The sequence below is a fragment of the Cyprinodon variegatus genome, unplaced genomic scaffold (assembly GCF_000732505.1).
Source record: "Cyprinodon variegatus isolate N-32 unplaced genomic scaffold, C_variegatus-1.0 Scaffold27, whole genome shotgun sequence".
Lineage (NCBI taxonomy): Eukaryota > Metazoa > Chordata > Actinopteri > Cyprinodontiformes > Cyprinodontidae > Cyprinodon > Cyprinodon variegatus.
The window spans coordinates 1,118,676-1,133,902 of record NW_015150480.1 but is presented as its reverse complement, the minus strand read 5'-3'; the positions used below and the strand labels follow the sequence as shown (position 1 = coordinate 1,133,902).

General features: G+C 38.7%; 1 protein-coding gene across 3 annotated transcripts in view; it reads left to right on the top strand.

The window, feature by feature from the left end:
• The first annotated feature begins 707 nt into the window (after nucleotides 1-707).
• col12a1 (collagen, type XII, alpha 1) overlaps nucleotides 708-15,227 on the top strand; it is a 77,065-nt gene continuing 62,545 nt past the window's right edge. For all 3 annotated transcript variants that reach the window (XM_015396524.1, XM_015396540.1, XM_015396533.1), the window contains exons 1-13: nucleotides 708-908; nucleotides 1,842-1,950; nucleotides 5,488-5,604; nucleotides 5,698-5,841; nucleotides 7,278-7,331; nucleotides 8,123-8,386; nucleotides 8,483-8,647; nucleotides 8,882-9,055; nucleotides 9,153-9,443; nucleotides 9,523-10,125; nucleotides 10,229-10,507; nucleotides 10,588-10,863; nucleotides 10,970-11,242. In XM_015396524.1, the coding sequence (XP_015252010.1) occupies nucleotides 1,878-1,950; nucleotides 5,488-5,604; nucleotides 5,698-5,841; nucleotides 7,278-7,331; nucleotides 8,123-8,386; nucleotides 8,483-8,647; nucleotides 8,882-9,055; nucleotides 9,153-9,443; nucleotides 9,523-10,125; nucleotides 10,229-10,507; nucleotides 10,588-10,863; nucleotides 10,970-11,242 (2,713 nt within the window). In that variant the 5' untranslated portion in view covers nucleotides 708-908; nucleotides 1,842-1,877. The remainder of the gene's footprint in view (nucleotides 909-1,841; nucleotides 1,951-5,487; nucleotides 5,605-5,697; nucleotides 5,842-7,277; nucleotides 7,332-8,122; nucleotides 8,387-8,482; nucleotides 8,648-8,881; nucleotides 9,056-9,152; nucleotides 9,444-9,522; nucleotides 10,126-10,228; nucleotides 10,508-10,587; nucleotides 10,864-10,969; nucleotides 11,243-15,227) is intronic.

Genomic DNA, 15,227 nt, shown 5'->3' with positions numbered 1-15,227 from the left:
TGTATGCATTAATGTTAAAAAAGGCCTAAATACATCCTAAATGAATATGGGCTTTAATATATGCCCAGTATATCTCCTCAGGACTGTACCAGCTCTGTTCCAACAATTAGACAGAATAATGTACTATCAGCAATCTGTTTAAAATATTATTTGATTCTACATTTTATTAGCCTCCAGATTAAAAAGCTTTTACTTCCCTTTGAACTACTTTCCTGTAATGCTTTATTCTAAACACTGGGGTGCACTAAAAGCCTGCCAGTAGGGAGGTTGAATGGATCGCATCTTTAAAGCTACTGTGTCCAACAGAAACCAATTTTCCAGATTTGATTCATGTTCTGTTTAAAGCACAGAATGCATCTCACTTACAAATCAACTTTTTTTAACGAGTCAATTCTGATGAATTTCTGTTTCTCCAGATGGAGAAATTCTCCTCATATTTGTTTAGAGAGCATAAAATCCATATTTACATTATTAAAGGCTTTCTGCTCCAAATGAAACACTTCCCCCTGTCAGAGATGTCTGGCCAAGTACTGTGAGGTCATATTAGATCTGGAGACTCGTTATATCAACAGACTAAAAGAATGCAGGGTGGGTGGGGGGGTCATTTCCAAACTTGGGCTCCCTCTTTGCGGGGGACATACATCAGCAGGAGGCAGAGCTTTCACAAGAAACCCATATGTTAGTAAAGCAAGAGCTTGGAACTGCCCCCTTGTTAAGTAGCCGATGGTGGAAAGATTCTTCCCACTCGGAAAAAGGCTTTTGCTCCTGAGACATCTGGCTGGTGGAGGCTCCTGTAGTCCCTACAGAGGACAGAGGGGTCCATTTCTCTGTTGGCTTACAGAGTGAGGGGCTTCAAGCAGGCTGATCTCAAATCTGCTCCCTTTAGTTAACAACGGGAGCTTTAATTGGTAAGTAGGCATACTTTTATTTATAATCACATGGAATTTTATATAGATTTATATATTTTTTTCAGATTTTTTAAAAGAATAAAGATAACACCCTTTTATATATTTTGTTCTACCTTTATTGTTTTATACAGATTTACATTTTAAAATCATTATACAGTTTGTTATTTTGACTGATCACTTTATTTTGTTGATTTAATCAGTGGTGCATCTAAAGGGCATATCCACTTAAGATTTAATTTAATTTTATATGAAATGGATCAAGCAGATCCATATCAACCCCATTTTTTCGATGCAGTTTTTTTGCTTGAGCACCAGGCGGGGTGCAGAACCTGCTTATAAAACAGCTGGGCTTGCAATAACCTGAAGAGCACATTTCTACAATACTTTTTAGGAATATAAAGTTATAGGAAAGATGATGAAGTCACTTTAAACTCTTCAGCTGCCGACTCCCTCTGCATCAAATGAAGGATTTTGAGCTATTTGTGCACAGACTTGGTTTTTGGTAAACGTAAATGAGCACATAGACTTTCCCCGGAGGGCATGACTAAGTGAAAACCACAGATTTAGGTGCATGTAGTGATCTGCGTTGTGAAGCAGCAGAGAGATCAAAGGCAGCCAGAAAGCAATCAGTTTGTGTCTTTAGAAACTTGAAACCAGATGAGCTTTTCTTAACAGTTTTTTTTATTTTTTTTTTAAATCCCACTACAGTGTTAATTATACACCTCAGGGCATGGGTGTGGACTCAAAGCAACAAGGTGTGGCACTTATTGTGTAAAGAAGCCTGTACACAGAGTTTTTTTAGATGATGAGGCATCTTAGATCACTTGTTAATTCTGCCAACTTTAAGAGTTATCCTGTCCCAACCCTGGGATGCCCCTGTAGCAGGGTGAGCTGAGTAAGCTGGTGGCTCAAACATACCTTCTGTCCTGACAGATTGATTGATGCGCTGCTGATCCTTCAGGGTCAAACATGAAGATAAGGCTGTCGCTGGCCTTGGCTGCTGCCTTCCTCGCAGCCCTGCTGCCCTCTATAGATGCTCAAGGTAAATTAAGCCACCCGGTCTTTCTCTTCTTCTGACATAACCTGTCCTGCTCTTTATCTCTCCTTCTCCTCTTCCCTTTATATCTCCACCAGTTTTAGATATTTATGTATTTTCAGGTTTTTTGTCAGTAAATGATGAAAGTGATAAATGAACTGTATGCCCCCTGATGAACTAAATAAAGCTACTGTTGAATGTGCTTTCATTATGTGAATGAGTCCATGTTGACTTTTTTTCCCTCTTACCCTTTAATTTAAAAAGGATTTAGTCTGACTGATCTAAAATGACTTTGTATTTAAGGAGCAATTAAAATTGGATAAACAAACTATTCAGAGAAATTTTCAGATTACCGAATCAAAGCCTATTTCACTTGTAATTTAGCAGGAAAGTGACTAGAACAAAAATGATTTAACTAATAATGTGTGTTCCTTTTTTAGCAATGTGATGCAACATCTTTTTTTCCCCAATGAAAAACAGGAAAGCAGCCAACATCCTTGCAATTAAACTCTTATGTCCTCATTAAAACATGTTACAGGATAGGATGTTGCGTATATGTAAAAGTTTCCCTACTGTGGTTTTAGAACGCCTGCAGCAGTAACTTGTAAAACAATCAGTTAGATCCAGTCATTTCCAGTGCAACTAAAAGTTTACGATATGGATAGATTACTGTTTTACGTTATAAATGTTTATAAAAGGAAATTATTTCATCCCCAGCTTCAATTTACAGCTCACACATCACTTTACCAGAAGTTGAATTCTCCATTATGTAAAAATAAAAGGATAATACATGATAGATGACTGACAGTATGAAGTTGCAGGAATAGTTCTGACATAAAATGACTTATTAATGTCTTATGCAACCACTCCATTCAGAGCTAATAGCAAAGATGATTACAGGGTGTGGAAACTTTCTGAGATTTTCCTTCTGTGAGCTCTTCTCCCTGGTGAGAGGAGTCTGCCCTCACATATCTTCATAAGTGGAATGGAAAGATGAAATCTGAGAGCAACAAGTTACTCCTCAGACAGCACAAAGACAAAGAGGCTTTCTGAGGTTTTCTTTTTTTTTTTTTGCGGGCATTAGTAGAAATGCTGAGTTGCGAGACATATGGAAAGTTAATATGCGCCAGTGTTTAATGTCAGCACATGTTGCGGAATTACTTTGGCATTTTTCCTGCCTCTTTGGGGATGGCTTTCTTCTCTCGGTCTCCTCTCCTGGCGGTCGTTCTGGTCAGGACCGCTGACTGGCTGACAGGATGGAGACTGAGGTACCACAACAGTAGCCAGAATCTGGCCCCTGGGAACCATGGTGTCTTTTTATTGAGAGCTAACGGAGCCATCATCCATCTATCAATAGCAAAACCACAGGATCTAAATAACGGACCAGAGTGTGTCATTCTATACCAATCCATCTTTGTTCCTTGAGTAAATAGTCTAACCAGTCTCACTCAAACCACTTCAACATAATAAAACAACTGAAAAATCCATTGAGTTCCAACACCAGACCTTCCTACACTCCTACATGTCCAGTACTTTATTCTATGCCTCCATTCGATGAAGAAAAAAAGGGGAACGCGATCTTCGGGGCTCCTTGAGTTGAAATGCCAGGTTGGTGAACCTCCAATCCAGATTTTTAAGTATTTGGCGGGCTCCTGTTTGTCATCTGCCTGTGCACTCAGTGTGTCCCAAGCTATGGCCCTTTCCTCATAGTGGATTTTAAAATGATATTCTTGCTTCCTGTGTGGAGCAGCTCTTTGCTGATGGTTTAATGTCTACTGCATGCTCTTATACTAACTTCATCCACATGATTATACAATACGAGCTCCTTTAACGCAGACAGACGTCTAAAGGAAAACTTGTGTGTGCATTTAATCAGTTTTGACATTAAATGTACTATGTAGTCATGGCAGGATGTAGCAGGGTGGGGGTCAATGGGCTACAGCCAGTTTTGCGGCTCCACCCCCACAAGCTTCTTTATGCATGCCAATTACAACAGATTTATGGTTTAGCAGAGAAAGTGTTCATAAATCCTCATTCTCATCATTAAAACAATTAGCTAAGTCATATTTTACCGAGACTAAAATTTGACCAGACTAATCTATTCTTCTAGTTTTTCATAAAATCAGTTTTGATGTTAAATGCACTCTGTAATCAGGCCGAGTTTTTGCATCATGTGTGGCCCCTCTCACACAAGCTATTTTATACGTGCAAAGTACAGTAGGTTAAATTTTGTATACAGTAGAGATCCTTGTAGTTGTACTTTCCAAAAGAAGGTCAAAAAAGAAGATGACCATTTTTAGAAATGCTGTCATCCCTATAAAAAAAGGACCAAAAAGTTATAGTATGTATGCAAGGTTTGCATGTCTCGAATTATGTAGAAAGTGACAAAGACCTTGTCCGATTTGTATTTTTTAAAGATGCATGTTACTTGTAAGGAATAGTTTGTATATTAATATGTAGCCTGACTTAACTTCAGGTGATACAGAAAACAGTTGGAAAACTAACACTTTGAACACTTTTGATACGAACAAATACTTTTTTATGCATGCAAATAACTCCTACTTGCCTGTCCTTTTATTTTGAACTCAGAATATCATTTTAAAATACGTTTGTCATCTCTGTCTGTGGTTCCAACTTGCACATGGATACCTACCTATTCACCAGTCAGTCAAAGTTGTTCATTTAAACAACTTTCTCATGTACATGATGCATGATGCTGTGACTGAATCATCTTAATGTAAAGATTTGCGCCGTCATGAAACACTTTAGAAGTTTTTTTGTTGTTCTGTTTGTTGTATTTTTTTGCACACTTTTTCTTTGTTATTAAACTTTTTTTTTTTTTTGAACAAAGTTGTTTTCTAGTGCATTAAGCCAGAGAAAAAAGTACACAAGAGTCTCCAGCGACGAATTGTGTATTCTTTTTTACAGGTTTACAATGGATGGGTGCCACTCACTAGTGCAAAGTGTTTTAACCAAATAAACTATAAACCACTTCCTGTCTCTGAAATATGTTTATATACAATAAACGTATATATAACATATGGTGCTCAGTTCTGACCATCAGAAACTATATGGCAATCTTGATTCCATTGTATAATCAGTAACTGATGTTTTCTTTTTGTAATACTGAGCTCAACTTGATCATAAAAGCAGTGTAGAATGTGGTCGGGGCATGCAATGTGATGACTGCACTTAGCATGTGTTGTATGGTTCACAGTGTTTGCACTTTTGTGCACTTGAAATGTGTTTGCCAGTGCTTGAGTTGCTTGAGCAACTCAAACAGGTGCCATTTTGTTCCAAAATGGCTTCTCACTTCAAATGTCGTCACATGTTCTCAATCTGTCACTCTCACCAATGGATGTCAGCTCTTTGTGCCTGCCCCCAACAATGAACAAGCGAGCTTCACTTGTGAAGTGTTTGTTGTTGGAATTCCTGTGAATGCCTGAATAAAATGCCTTGTGTTTATTTTGACCATACATTCACATTTACACATAGCCTTCATTTTGGAATGGAATTTAATCGTGTTTGATCCTCTGTTTGCAGTGGAACCGCCCTCAGATTTGAAATTTAAAATACTAAATGAGAACACAGTGGAAATGTCATGGGTAAGACCCTCTGCAACAATAGAGGGCTTCAGAATACAAATTGTATCAGATGCAGGTAAGAATAAAACAGTTTATGTCAAGTTAATTTAAGCTTACAGCGTACTAAAATGATACTGCAACTGAAAAGTTTATTATTTTTTTCCTCCAGACGAACCGGCAAGATATTTAAACCTTAATGCAGATGTCTCTTCAACATCTATCACCAATTTGACGCCTGATTTAGACTATACGGTGTCAATAAGTTCCTACAATGGTTACGAGGAGAGCATCCCCATCTATGGACAGCTGACAAGTATGTATGATATTTTTTTGCAAAGAGAATAATTTAAACAGTTCTTTAACTTCAAGAAGATTTTGGGGAATCTAATGTCTGTTACATCCAGAGTACTTCATTTCCAGCATTTTTTTTCTTCTTCATTCATTTAAATGTTTTTGACATGTTCTGGCAAGCATTGTCATAGAGAAGACTGCAGACTTTACGGTTTTATAGCAGTCATTGACACCCTCCACATAAAGCAGTTCATAGAGTACTGATTCAAACTATGCTAATGAAAAGGTCTGGCAAAACACCCCCCCCAAAAAAGAAAATGAACAAACAAAAAAAAATTCTGCCTTTTAGAAAATTCTATAAAGGCCACTGAAGATGTTGAGGGAGACACACCAGGTCCAAAGGTAGCAAGGTCGTGCGTCCTTTTATTTAGCTTTCCAATAATATGTCAGTTAAAAGTCCGCTCAATCTCTTTTATTCATGTTAACCAAATTGTCAGACCAATGCTTAAATATATTACATTAAGTATAGTTGGATACTAAAAAACAATAACTGAACTTTATTGATATGACATTGGAGAAATTTACCACTGCATTTAACCCATTGTGCAGCACCCGGAGAGCAGTGTGGGAGCGGGGCTCAAACTCAGAACCTCAGGATTCCAAGCTCTATGCGCTAACCACTAGGCCGTCACTACCCTTGATGAATACAAGCTTTCATTAGATTGCAAAAAAAAAAACAAGCTAATTTTGCAATGATATTCTAATTTATTAAATCACATTGCACTGGCATCTAAAGAAGCCACTTTTTTCTACAAATGAGTCAATATTTTCTTATACTGAAGAGGTAATTGAGACACTTTGCCAATGGAACAAGACAATTGACCTTTAAAATAAGAAAAAAAAAACTATTGCATTGTCTTAATGCAAGTGCATAGTATCTACAGTATTTATCTTATTTTAGGAGTATAAAAACTCATTCCATTGGAAATCATCGTATTAACCTACTCAAATGAAGGATAAATACACTTGATTTAAGAAAAATGTTCTTGCAGTGTGCACATTCGTACTTATCCTATCTAGTTTCCTCAGTATTATGACAAAGCTTGCAAAATACAAGTCTTTGTTTATATCAAGAGACTTTAGACACTTTAAATGTATTTGGCTTTTAAAAAGATGAAAATTGAGTTAAAAGGCCTTTTTTTCTGTAGCTTCCGTGAGCATGGAAATATGGAAAAAGTGAAAGGACTCTGTTTCCATTTAGCCACAGGGGACATTGGAAAGTCAAATCTGTTTATTGTGTAGAGTTGTTCACTTTGCATAGTTTATGAATGTGGTTCTTAATCCTGCGGACTCAGTTTTACAATGTGTTGATTTTCTTGCCTGTTCTCTTTTGTGAGAACTTACACAATGGATCTGGAGTTTTACTGCTGCTACTCACCAAGTTTCCCTCTGTTTCAGTTCAGTCAAGTAACGCCAGTGGACGAGGCAGGAAGCCACATTTGGATGCAATCAGTGAGTATGTTTACTGTGGTGGAGACCAAAACCTGAATAAGGCCAGTGCTCCCATGCAGTCTCTGAAAAATGTTTTTGCTCTTTTTTTGATTTAATCATAAAATGGATTGCTAAACAGACAAATTTTTGATACTCACAGGATGAGCAAACATACAATCCAACAATATATAATTTAATTCAAAAAACCTTTTTATGGTTTAAAAGCATCTTTGAAACTCATATTCAAATTTAAACTAGAAAAAAGTATTTTTTTTTTTGAGAAATTGGTATTTGAACTTGTATTCAAAGAGGTCACATAAGCCCTGTCAGTGGAGTCATCTTAAATGTTCCAGAAAATTTCACTTATGATTTAAATCCTTTTGGATTTTAAAGCTGAAAAAAATATCCTAGTCTGTGGAGCCTTAGCTGAATGTTTAGTCTGTAAAGCCATCTGCTGGAGTAACTATACCAGCCCACTGTTTGGCATCAGTTGATTTTTCCCCTTGCAATCCTAAATGCAGCTCATAGCCATCCAAGTACCTGTCAGGAATTTGATTTTATTTACATATTCAGAAGAAATGAGGTATAAAACTTACTGTCCAAAAACCAGCCGGTTGTCATATATTTACTGGCACTTTACTTTGAAATGAAAATTTACCTTTTTTGAGGAATAAACAGTTTTTTTTTGTTATTGTAATTGGCGTTAGTCTTAATAATCCTGATTGGTCTAATGTTTTAGACAATATCTTAATATTTGTTTTTCCCCTCCGATCATGTTTAATCTTTTTTGCTTCTCTACTGTTTTTTGTCAGAGTGTTCTGTGAGTGCCATCACAGATTTGGTTTTTCTGGTGGATGGCTCATGGAGCGTTGGCAGGGAAAACTTTCAGTACATCCGTAGTTTCATCAGCTCCCTGGCGGGGGCCTTTGACATTGGCGAGGACAAGACCCGAGTCGCTGTGGTTCAGTACAGCTCAGATACCCGCACAGAGTTCCCCCTTACGCGTTACACCAGAAGAGGAGACCTTCTCCAAGCCATCAATTCAGTGCCTTACAAAGGAGGAAATACAATGACTGGTAAGGGGATAAATTGACTACAAAGGTGTTGGGTTTCTTAATGTTTTATTTATGCCTATATGAAATAAAAGCTGCATAATGCATTTCTTTATTTAGGTGATGCCTTGGACTACCTGCTGAAAAACATCTTCACTGAGGCAGGTGGGTCAAGAAAAGGTTTTCCAAGGGTAGCCATGATCATCACAGATGGAAAATCCCAGGACCCGGTGGAGGAGTATGCTGAAAATCTTAGGAGCATTGGAGTGGAACTATTTGTCCTAGGTATGTTTTATTATTCAGTGTTTCCTTAAATTGTGAAGGCCTGCCTATTCTTGGAAACAGTTTGTCTTTTCCATTTGTTGCTCTTTATTTGATCCACGGTTGCCTTTAGGAAAAAAAAATACTGTTGTTTTCCATAACTTATGTGGTTCTCCAGAGCTACTGAGCATCTGTCACATCTGCGAAGAAGACAGAAAGACTTGACTTACTGGTGTTGATCCACATCTATCTGTGCAGGTATCAAATCAGCAGATGTGGATGAGCTCAAAGAAATTGCATCTAAACCTCATGGCAAACATGTTTACAATGTGCCCAACTTTGACCTGATTCAAGAGGTCCAGAAAAAGATCATCGCTGAAGTTTGCTCTAGTGTAGATGAGCAGCTTACAGTTTTGGCTAGTGGGGATGAAAGTAAGTCTAATCGTATTTATTCAATGCGGATTTAGCGCTACATTGATTAAACACTTTTAATTCACAACAATGTAATTTGTCTTTCATCTGATACCAGTGGTGGAGCCTGCCTCTAACTTGCAAGTAACAGAAATTGCATCCAAGTCAATGAGGGTGACATGGGACCCATCCCCGGGGCAAATTACTGGCTACAAGCTAACTCTTATTCCCATGGTTCCTGGAATGAAGCGCCAAGAACTATACATTGGACCCACGCAGACATCCATAAATGCACGAGACCTCTCCCCTGAGACTGAGTACGAAATCAGTTTGTTCGCCCTGAAAGGTCTGACACCAAGTGAACCTATTCTGGATCTGGCGAAGACTCAGCCTGTCAAGGTGTCCACTGGTAAGTGTAGTCTACTCTTCCTGAAAATGCAACTTACTAAATATACTCAACTAATTAATAATGTTCTCTTCTTTTCCAGAGTGCTCTCTGGGAGTGGATGTTCAGGCTGATGTGGTGTTGCTGGTTGACGGCTCATACAGTATTGGATTAAAGAACTTTGCCAAAGTCCGTGCCTTTCTGGAGGTTTTGGTCACGTCTTTTGACATTGGACCTAATAAAATACAGATTAGCTTGGTCCAGTACAGTCGAGATCCATACACTGAGTTTGCCCTAAACACCCATCATGACATTAATGCTGCTGTCAAAGCTGTGCGCACCTTCCCCTACCGTGGTGGTTCCACAAACACTGGCAGAGCCATGAAGTATGTCAAGGATAAAATCTTTGTTCCAGCTCGAGGAGCCAGGGATAATGTTCCACGCGTCATGGTTCTCATCACCGATGGAAAGTCATCTGACTCTTTTAAGACTCAGGCCACCGACCTTAGGAATATTGATGTGGAGATATTTGCTGTTGGTGTAAAGGACGCTGTAAGATCTGAGCTGGAGGCCATTGCCAATCCACCGGCAGATACTCATGTCTATGAAGTTGAGGACTTTGATGCCTTCCAGAGAATTTCAAAGGAACTGACTCAGTCCATCTGTCTGAGGATTGAACAGGAACTTTTAAAGATCAAAAAGAAAAGTAAGATTGTGTAGAATGTCTAATTAAAGAATTAGAAAGTCCCTTTGCTTTTAAATTACTGCACCTGTACTGTCTTTTAAAATGGAATACTCTATTCCGGCAGGTCTCCTTCCTCCTCAAGATTTACGATTCTCTGATATCACCTCACGAAGCTTCAGATCTACTTGGAAAGCTCCTGCTGCTGCTGTTTTGTCTTACCTTGTGCTCTTCCGCAAAGCCGAAGATGTCACTGGAGACTATGTTTCCTTGATAGTGCCAGGTGACACGACCACAGCCGTTCTTCCCAATCTTTATCCATTAACCACCTATGAAGTCAACGTTTATTCTCAGTATGATAAAGGAGACAGTTTTCCTTTGACTGGTGAAGAAACAACCCTGGAAGGTGAGCTGTTTACCAAGATAAGGATTAAGATTTCTGAATGGAGGAAAGATTTTTATTTCTAATGAAGCTTTCCCTTTCAGAGCAAGGTTCTGTGCGGAACCTGCGAGTGACAGAAGAAACAACAAACAGTTTCAGGGTGTCATGGCAGGCTGCTCCTGGTTCTGTGATAAGGTACCGTCTGTCCTATGTTCCTCTAAGTGGCACAGGAGAAATACTAGAGGCCCAGACCATTGGAGCAGAAACTACCATAGTTCTCCAAGAGCTATTCCCAATCACCACTTACCGTGTCTCTGTATCTCCTGAGTATGCAAGTGGCATTGGAGATGAAAGAAGTGTAGATGGTACCACCAAGGAGAGTAAGTCGTGAAACTTTTGAGAAATATTTTTGTAAACTTTTTGCCTCCTGAGTGTGAGGAAGATTCTTAATTTATTCTCTCTTTTTTAATTTACTCTTGTTTTCAGTTCGAGGATCTCCACGAGATCTTCGTGTCTTTGATGAAAGTATATCAACAATGAAACTAGCATGGCAGGCTGCTCCGGGGAATGTCCGTCAGTACAGCATTGCATATAAACCAGCAGAAGGAGGTGAGAGAAACGAGATATCTGTCAACGGCGATACCACCCAGGCAATGCTGAAGAACCTTCAACCAGCCACTGAATATGAGCTGTTTGTTACTGCGCGCTATTCCACTGGCTTTGGGGATCCTCTTCTGGGTACAGGAACTACTTTAGAAGGTAAGACTCAGTTTTACTAAACCTTTAATTTGACACTTTAAAGCATAGTAAAATGATTGTAGTAAGTTCTCAGTTGGGTCAGATCTTGGTTTAGAGCAGAGGTCAAGGATTAGCGGACCACTGGCCAGATCCGGACCCACATGCTGACTAATATGGATCCAGCCTGATTTAAAACATTTATAAGTTACCTTATGCTGTCCGACAGCAGTGTCTAATTTCACTTGTGCCGCTTGTCCTGTTTGTATGGTAAAGCTCTCCGGGACCAGGCTACACTTGATGCATATTAGCCAATGAGCTGTGTCGGTCAGGGCTGTTGCCGCTAGCTACTTTTAGACACAGCAAGCAAACCTGTGGCAAGCCGGGCGATAGGTAATGATGATGAGAAAACGTGAAAGAAAGTGTAGACTGCTGGGAGAAGCGCAGTGAACTGGTGACAGATATGTGCAATGGCGTGCTCAGAGATGACCCTGCACATTTTGATTATGTTTGGCTCAAACTACTTCTGTGAAGCAGGGTTCTGCACCGTGAACATAATAAAAAATAAATATTGAATTCAAAATGAGCAACTTGATATGTGCTTGAGAATGGCTTTGTCTCTACTCGAACCCAGGTTTAAAGCATTGCGGGTCAGCCTAAAGCCCACAAGCCATAAAAAAGAAAAAACCCCAAACAAACGGTCAGTTCAGGTGTTTTATAAAATATGTGAATCAGGAAATTGTCTATATAGCAAACTGAACTATGTGGTTCTCTACTTCAAAAAACGCTGTAGATTTTAAAATCGAAAAATTTTAAACATTTTAAAAATATTTTTAATTTAAAAAGTCAATGTATAACATGGATGCATAAAAACCTAATTTCGTTTCAGTGTTAAATTCTGTTTAAAGTAACAGATTATAATTAAAAATCTCTTCGGACCTTTACTGATTGTTGACTGTCTTTATTTGGACCCCACTGATGTTTAATTCGTTACCCCTGGTTTAGAAGATCAACAATGCAGACTCCTTAGCTCCCACTGCCTGGCCCCGGGACGTTTTTGATGTCACATTTTGTTTTGCATCTAACAGCAAGCTAATTTGTAAATAGAACCCAACATGTTATACCTCTTTAGAATAAGGGGATCCTAAAGAAAATGACCATCAACTCAATTGTAGGCAAATTATACTCGACAAACACAGATAACCTACAATCTGTCATCAAATTACAACTTATGTTTTCCACTTCTTACTTTGTTTTCATCTTCTGGGATTCCTAAACACATTCTATCATGGCATAAAGAGGCTACAGAAAATGAATATTCTGTTGTATTTCCTATGAAAATAAAATCCTGAGTCAAAACAATCAACTAAAGATTTTTTTTTTCCCATGGCAAAGTGAAAATAGAAGCAATATCTTTTGTGTGTTACTTGGCCCTTATTCACCAAACTGCTCCCAAAATCTTGTATAAGTTCCTTTCTCAGTATCCAGAGTACAATGAAAACATCCTTCACCTAAGAAACAGCATCTTAGAACTCCACAACTGAGTGACCAATGAAACTTTGATTCACATATTTTGTTAGCCAATGAGATAAGCTTTGTAAGCATCTTCACCAGCATGTTGCAGGTTCTGGTTGTAATAAGAAAAAAACTGAGAAAAAAATCAATATTTAAACAAGACACTGAGTTGGACTTATAATCAAAATCTATTTTGTACATGTTTTTGAAAAGAGGAAATAACGTGGAACGCAATGTAATCCTTTTGGCAAAAATGGTTGGTTTGGGTAGCTTTGCTGCTCATAAAGGAAGTGAGAGTTACAGAATTTGGAAAACTTTTACGCCCTGAAAACATATGGAACGACTTGAATTTGACCTAAGCTCCATTTTTCCGGTAGTGTTTTTATACCTTTGCCTTTATGGAATGAGTGACTTATTGAATAATGGAAGCTTCTCAAATATTTAGGATATTCTGTTGCTGCAAAATACCATTCCACTCTGAACATAACTAATTACTGCGGATTAGTTACCTTCCTTTGGACACAACTCAGAGTGCAGCAGCTGCAGGCCAGCTTTCAGCTAAGTTGATCATGTGGCAATGGTAGCTTGGTGTTCTGTTCATCTCATGTAGAGCAGATTGTTGTTGTTTCGCACCACAGGGAAGAAAGGTCGGAGAGACAGAGCTAAACAGGGGCAAGGCTGGAAAGGACATCAACAAAATGCTTTGTATAGCAGAGGATATCATTTTTCGGCTTGTTGTACTGTGAGTTGCAGTGTTGGTAAATTGGATCTTAAATCTAAATCATCTGCTCAATAATTTTAAGTAGGATGCTTCCTTGACCATAATACTCTGAGCTCGAAGCTTAACATCAATTACTGAATTAGGCTGTAATAAAAACTTATTTGGTTGGCTTGAAGTCATATGACTTGCTTATGATTAGGTGAGGACTATTGTTTTAGGCCCTACTAAACAATAATGGGCAAACAATTAGGATGACCTGATTTAAATTTGGCACTCCTTTTAAAGTTGCTTAATGATCAGAAAAAGACTAAAATTACAGGAAAATGTAGTTAATTTGTCATCATAAGTGTCATCAAACTGTGTTGTGGTTGCATTGAACCATAACCAAAGTTTGCTTGATGTAATAAAAAAAAAAATCTAATGACACGAAAAAATGTAATTATCCTTAAAGAGCTCTTGTTTCCAAAATAAATCAAAGTAAGTGCTTTCAATTACAGATAAAGATTAAATCGGTGCTCTCATCAGCTACACACCCCCTCACTAAAGGCCTTGCTGAGAAAGCACTTTTATTACCCACCTAAAGCTATAAAGCTGTCATTCCACAACAATAACCTAACTGTGTTGTATGCTGGGATTTGCTTGACCAACTCTGTGAAGTCTGTGTAGGCAAAGACTCAAAGGCTTGCACAGAGACCTCCCTTGTGTCCACCAAGAAGCACTTGCCAAGACAGGAGCCTTGAGCTGGACAAAAACATCCTGAGAGGACTCAGCTGGAGCACACAGAGGGTGTCAGTAGGAGGCTAGTTGGACATCCCAAACGTGTATTTTATACAGAGGCCTGGTGAAATTATTTACTTAAGAATTTGGAGCTTTATTCCACATATGGAAGATGTTACCTAACCTTTCCTTAAATGGTGGGTGAGCTGTCTTTCGTCTGAAGGAAGACTGTCTATTCATCTTCCTCAAGGGTTGGGCAAAACACAGGCAGAGACACAGGCTGAAGGTGAGAGGAAAGAATGTTATTTCATAATGTGAAGTACAATGCCTCAGGCTGTTGGGGTGGGTCCAAAGCTTATTAAGACCTCATATTGTTCCACATTTAGGGCAACAAAGCTGAAATGGTAAATGGCCTGTACAAGTCAAGAGACTTGGACAAAGCGCTTTACACTACATTCAGTCATTCACCCATTCAGGCACACAGTGATGGTGGCAAACTAAATTGTAACCACACTTGCCCTGGGGCTCACAGACAGAAGTGGGTCTGCCATACACTGGCGCCACCGGGCCCTCTGACCACCATCAGCATGCAATGTAGATGTAGTGTCTTGCCCAAGGACATAACGACATTGTCACTCTGAACCCATATTTCACTTGATACCTAGAAAGCTGTCATTTATAACACAGATTCATACTTAGTTGCATGCAAATGGTTGCTCAGCCGATTGCATGCTAGCAACTCATTGCATTCCATTTCCATTTACCATACATGCATCTAGGTGTGGTGAAACAAGCAGCTGAACCTCAAACATGGCGTGCTTGATAAACTTCAATTAGGTTCGTGAGAAACTGGGAATTTATGCAAATCCATCTCTCATTTTTGCACAGATTGTTTTAACCTTTCAAAACCCGCCTTTTTTAGTGTTTACAACTAATTACTCAGAATGCATGAAAATTACACCTGTCAAATGTTTACCAATATACACATGTTGGACATTGTTGGAAAGCTTAGATTTGCCACAATTCAAACACTAAGTTAATTTTATTAACTTAGTT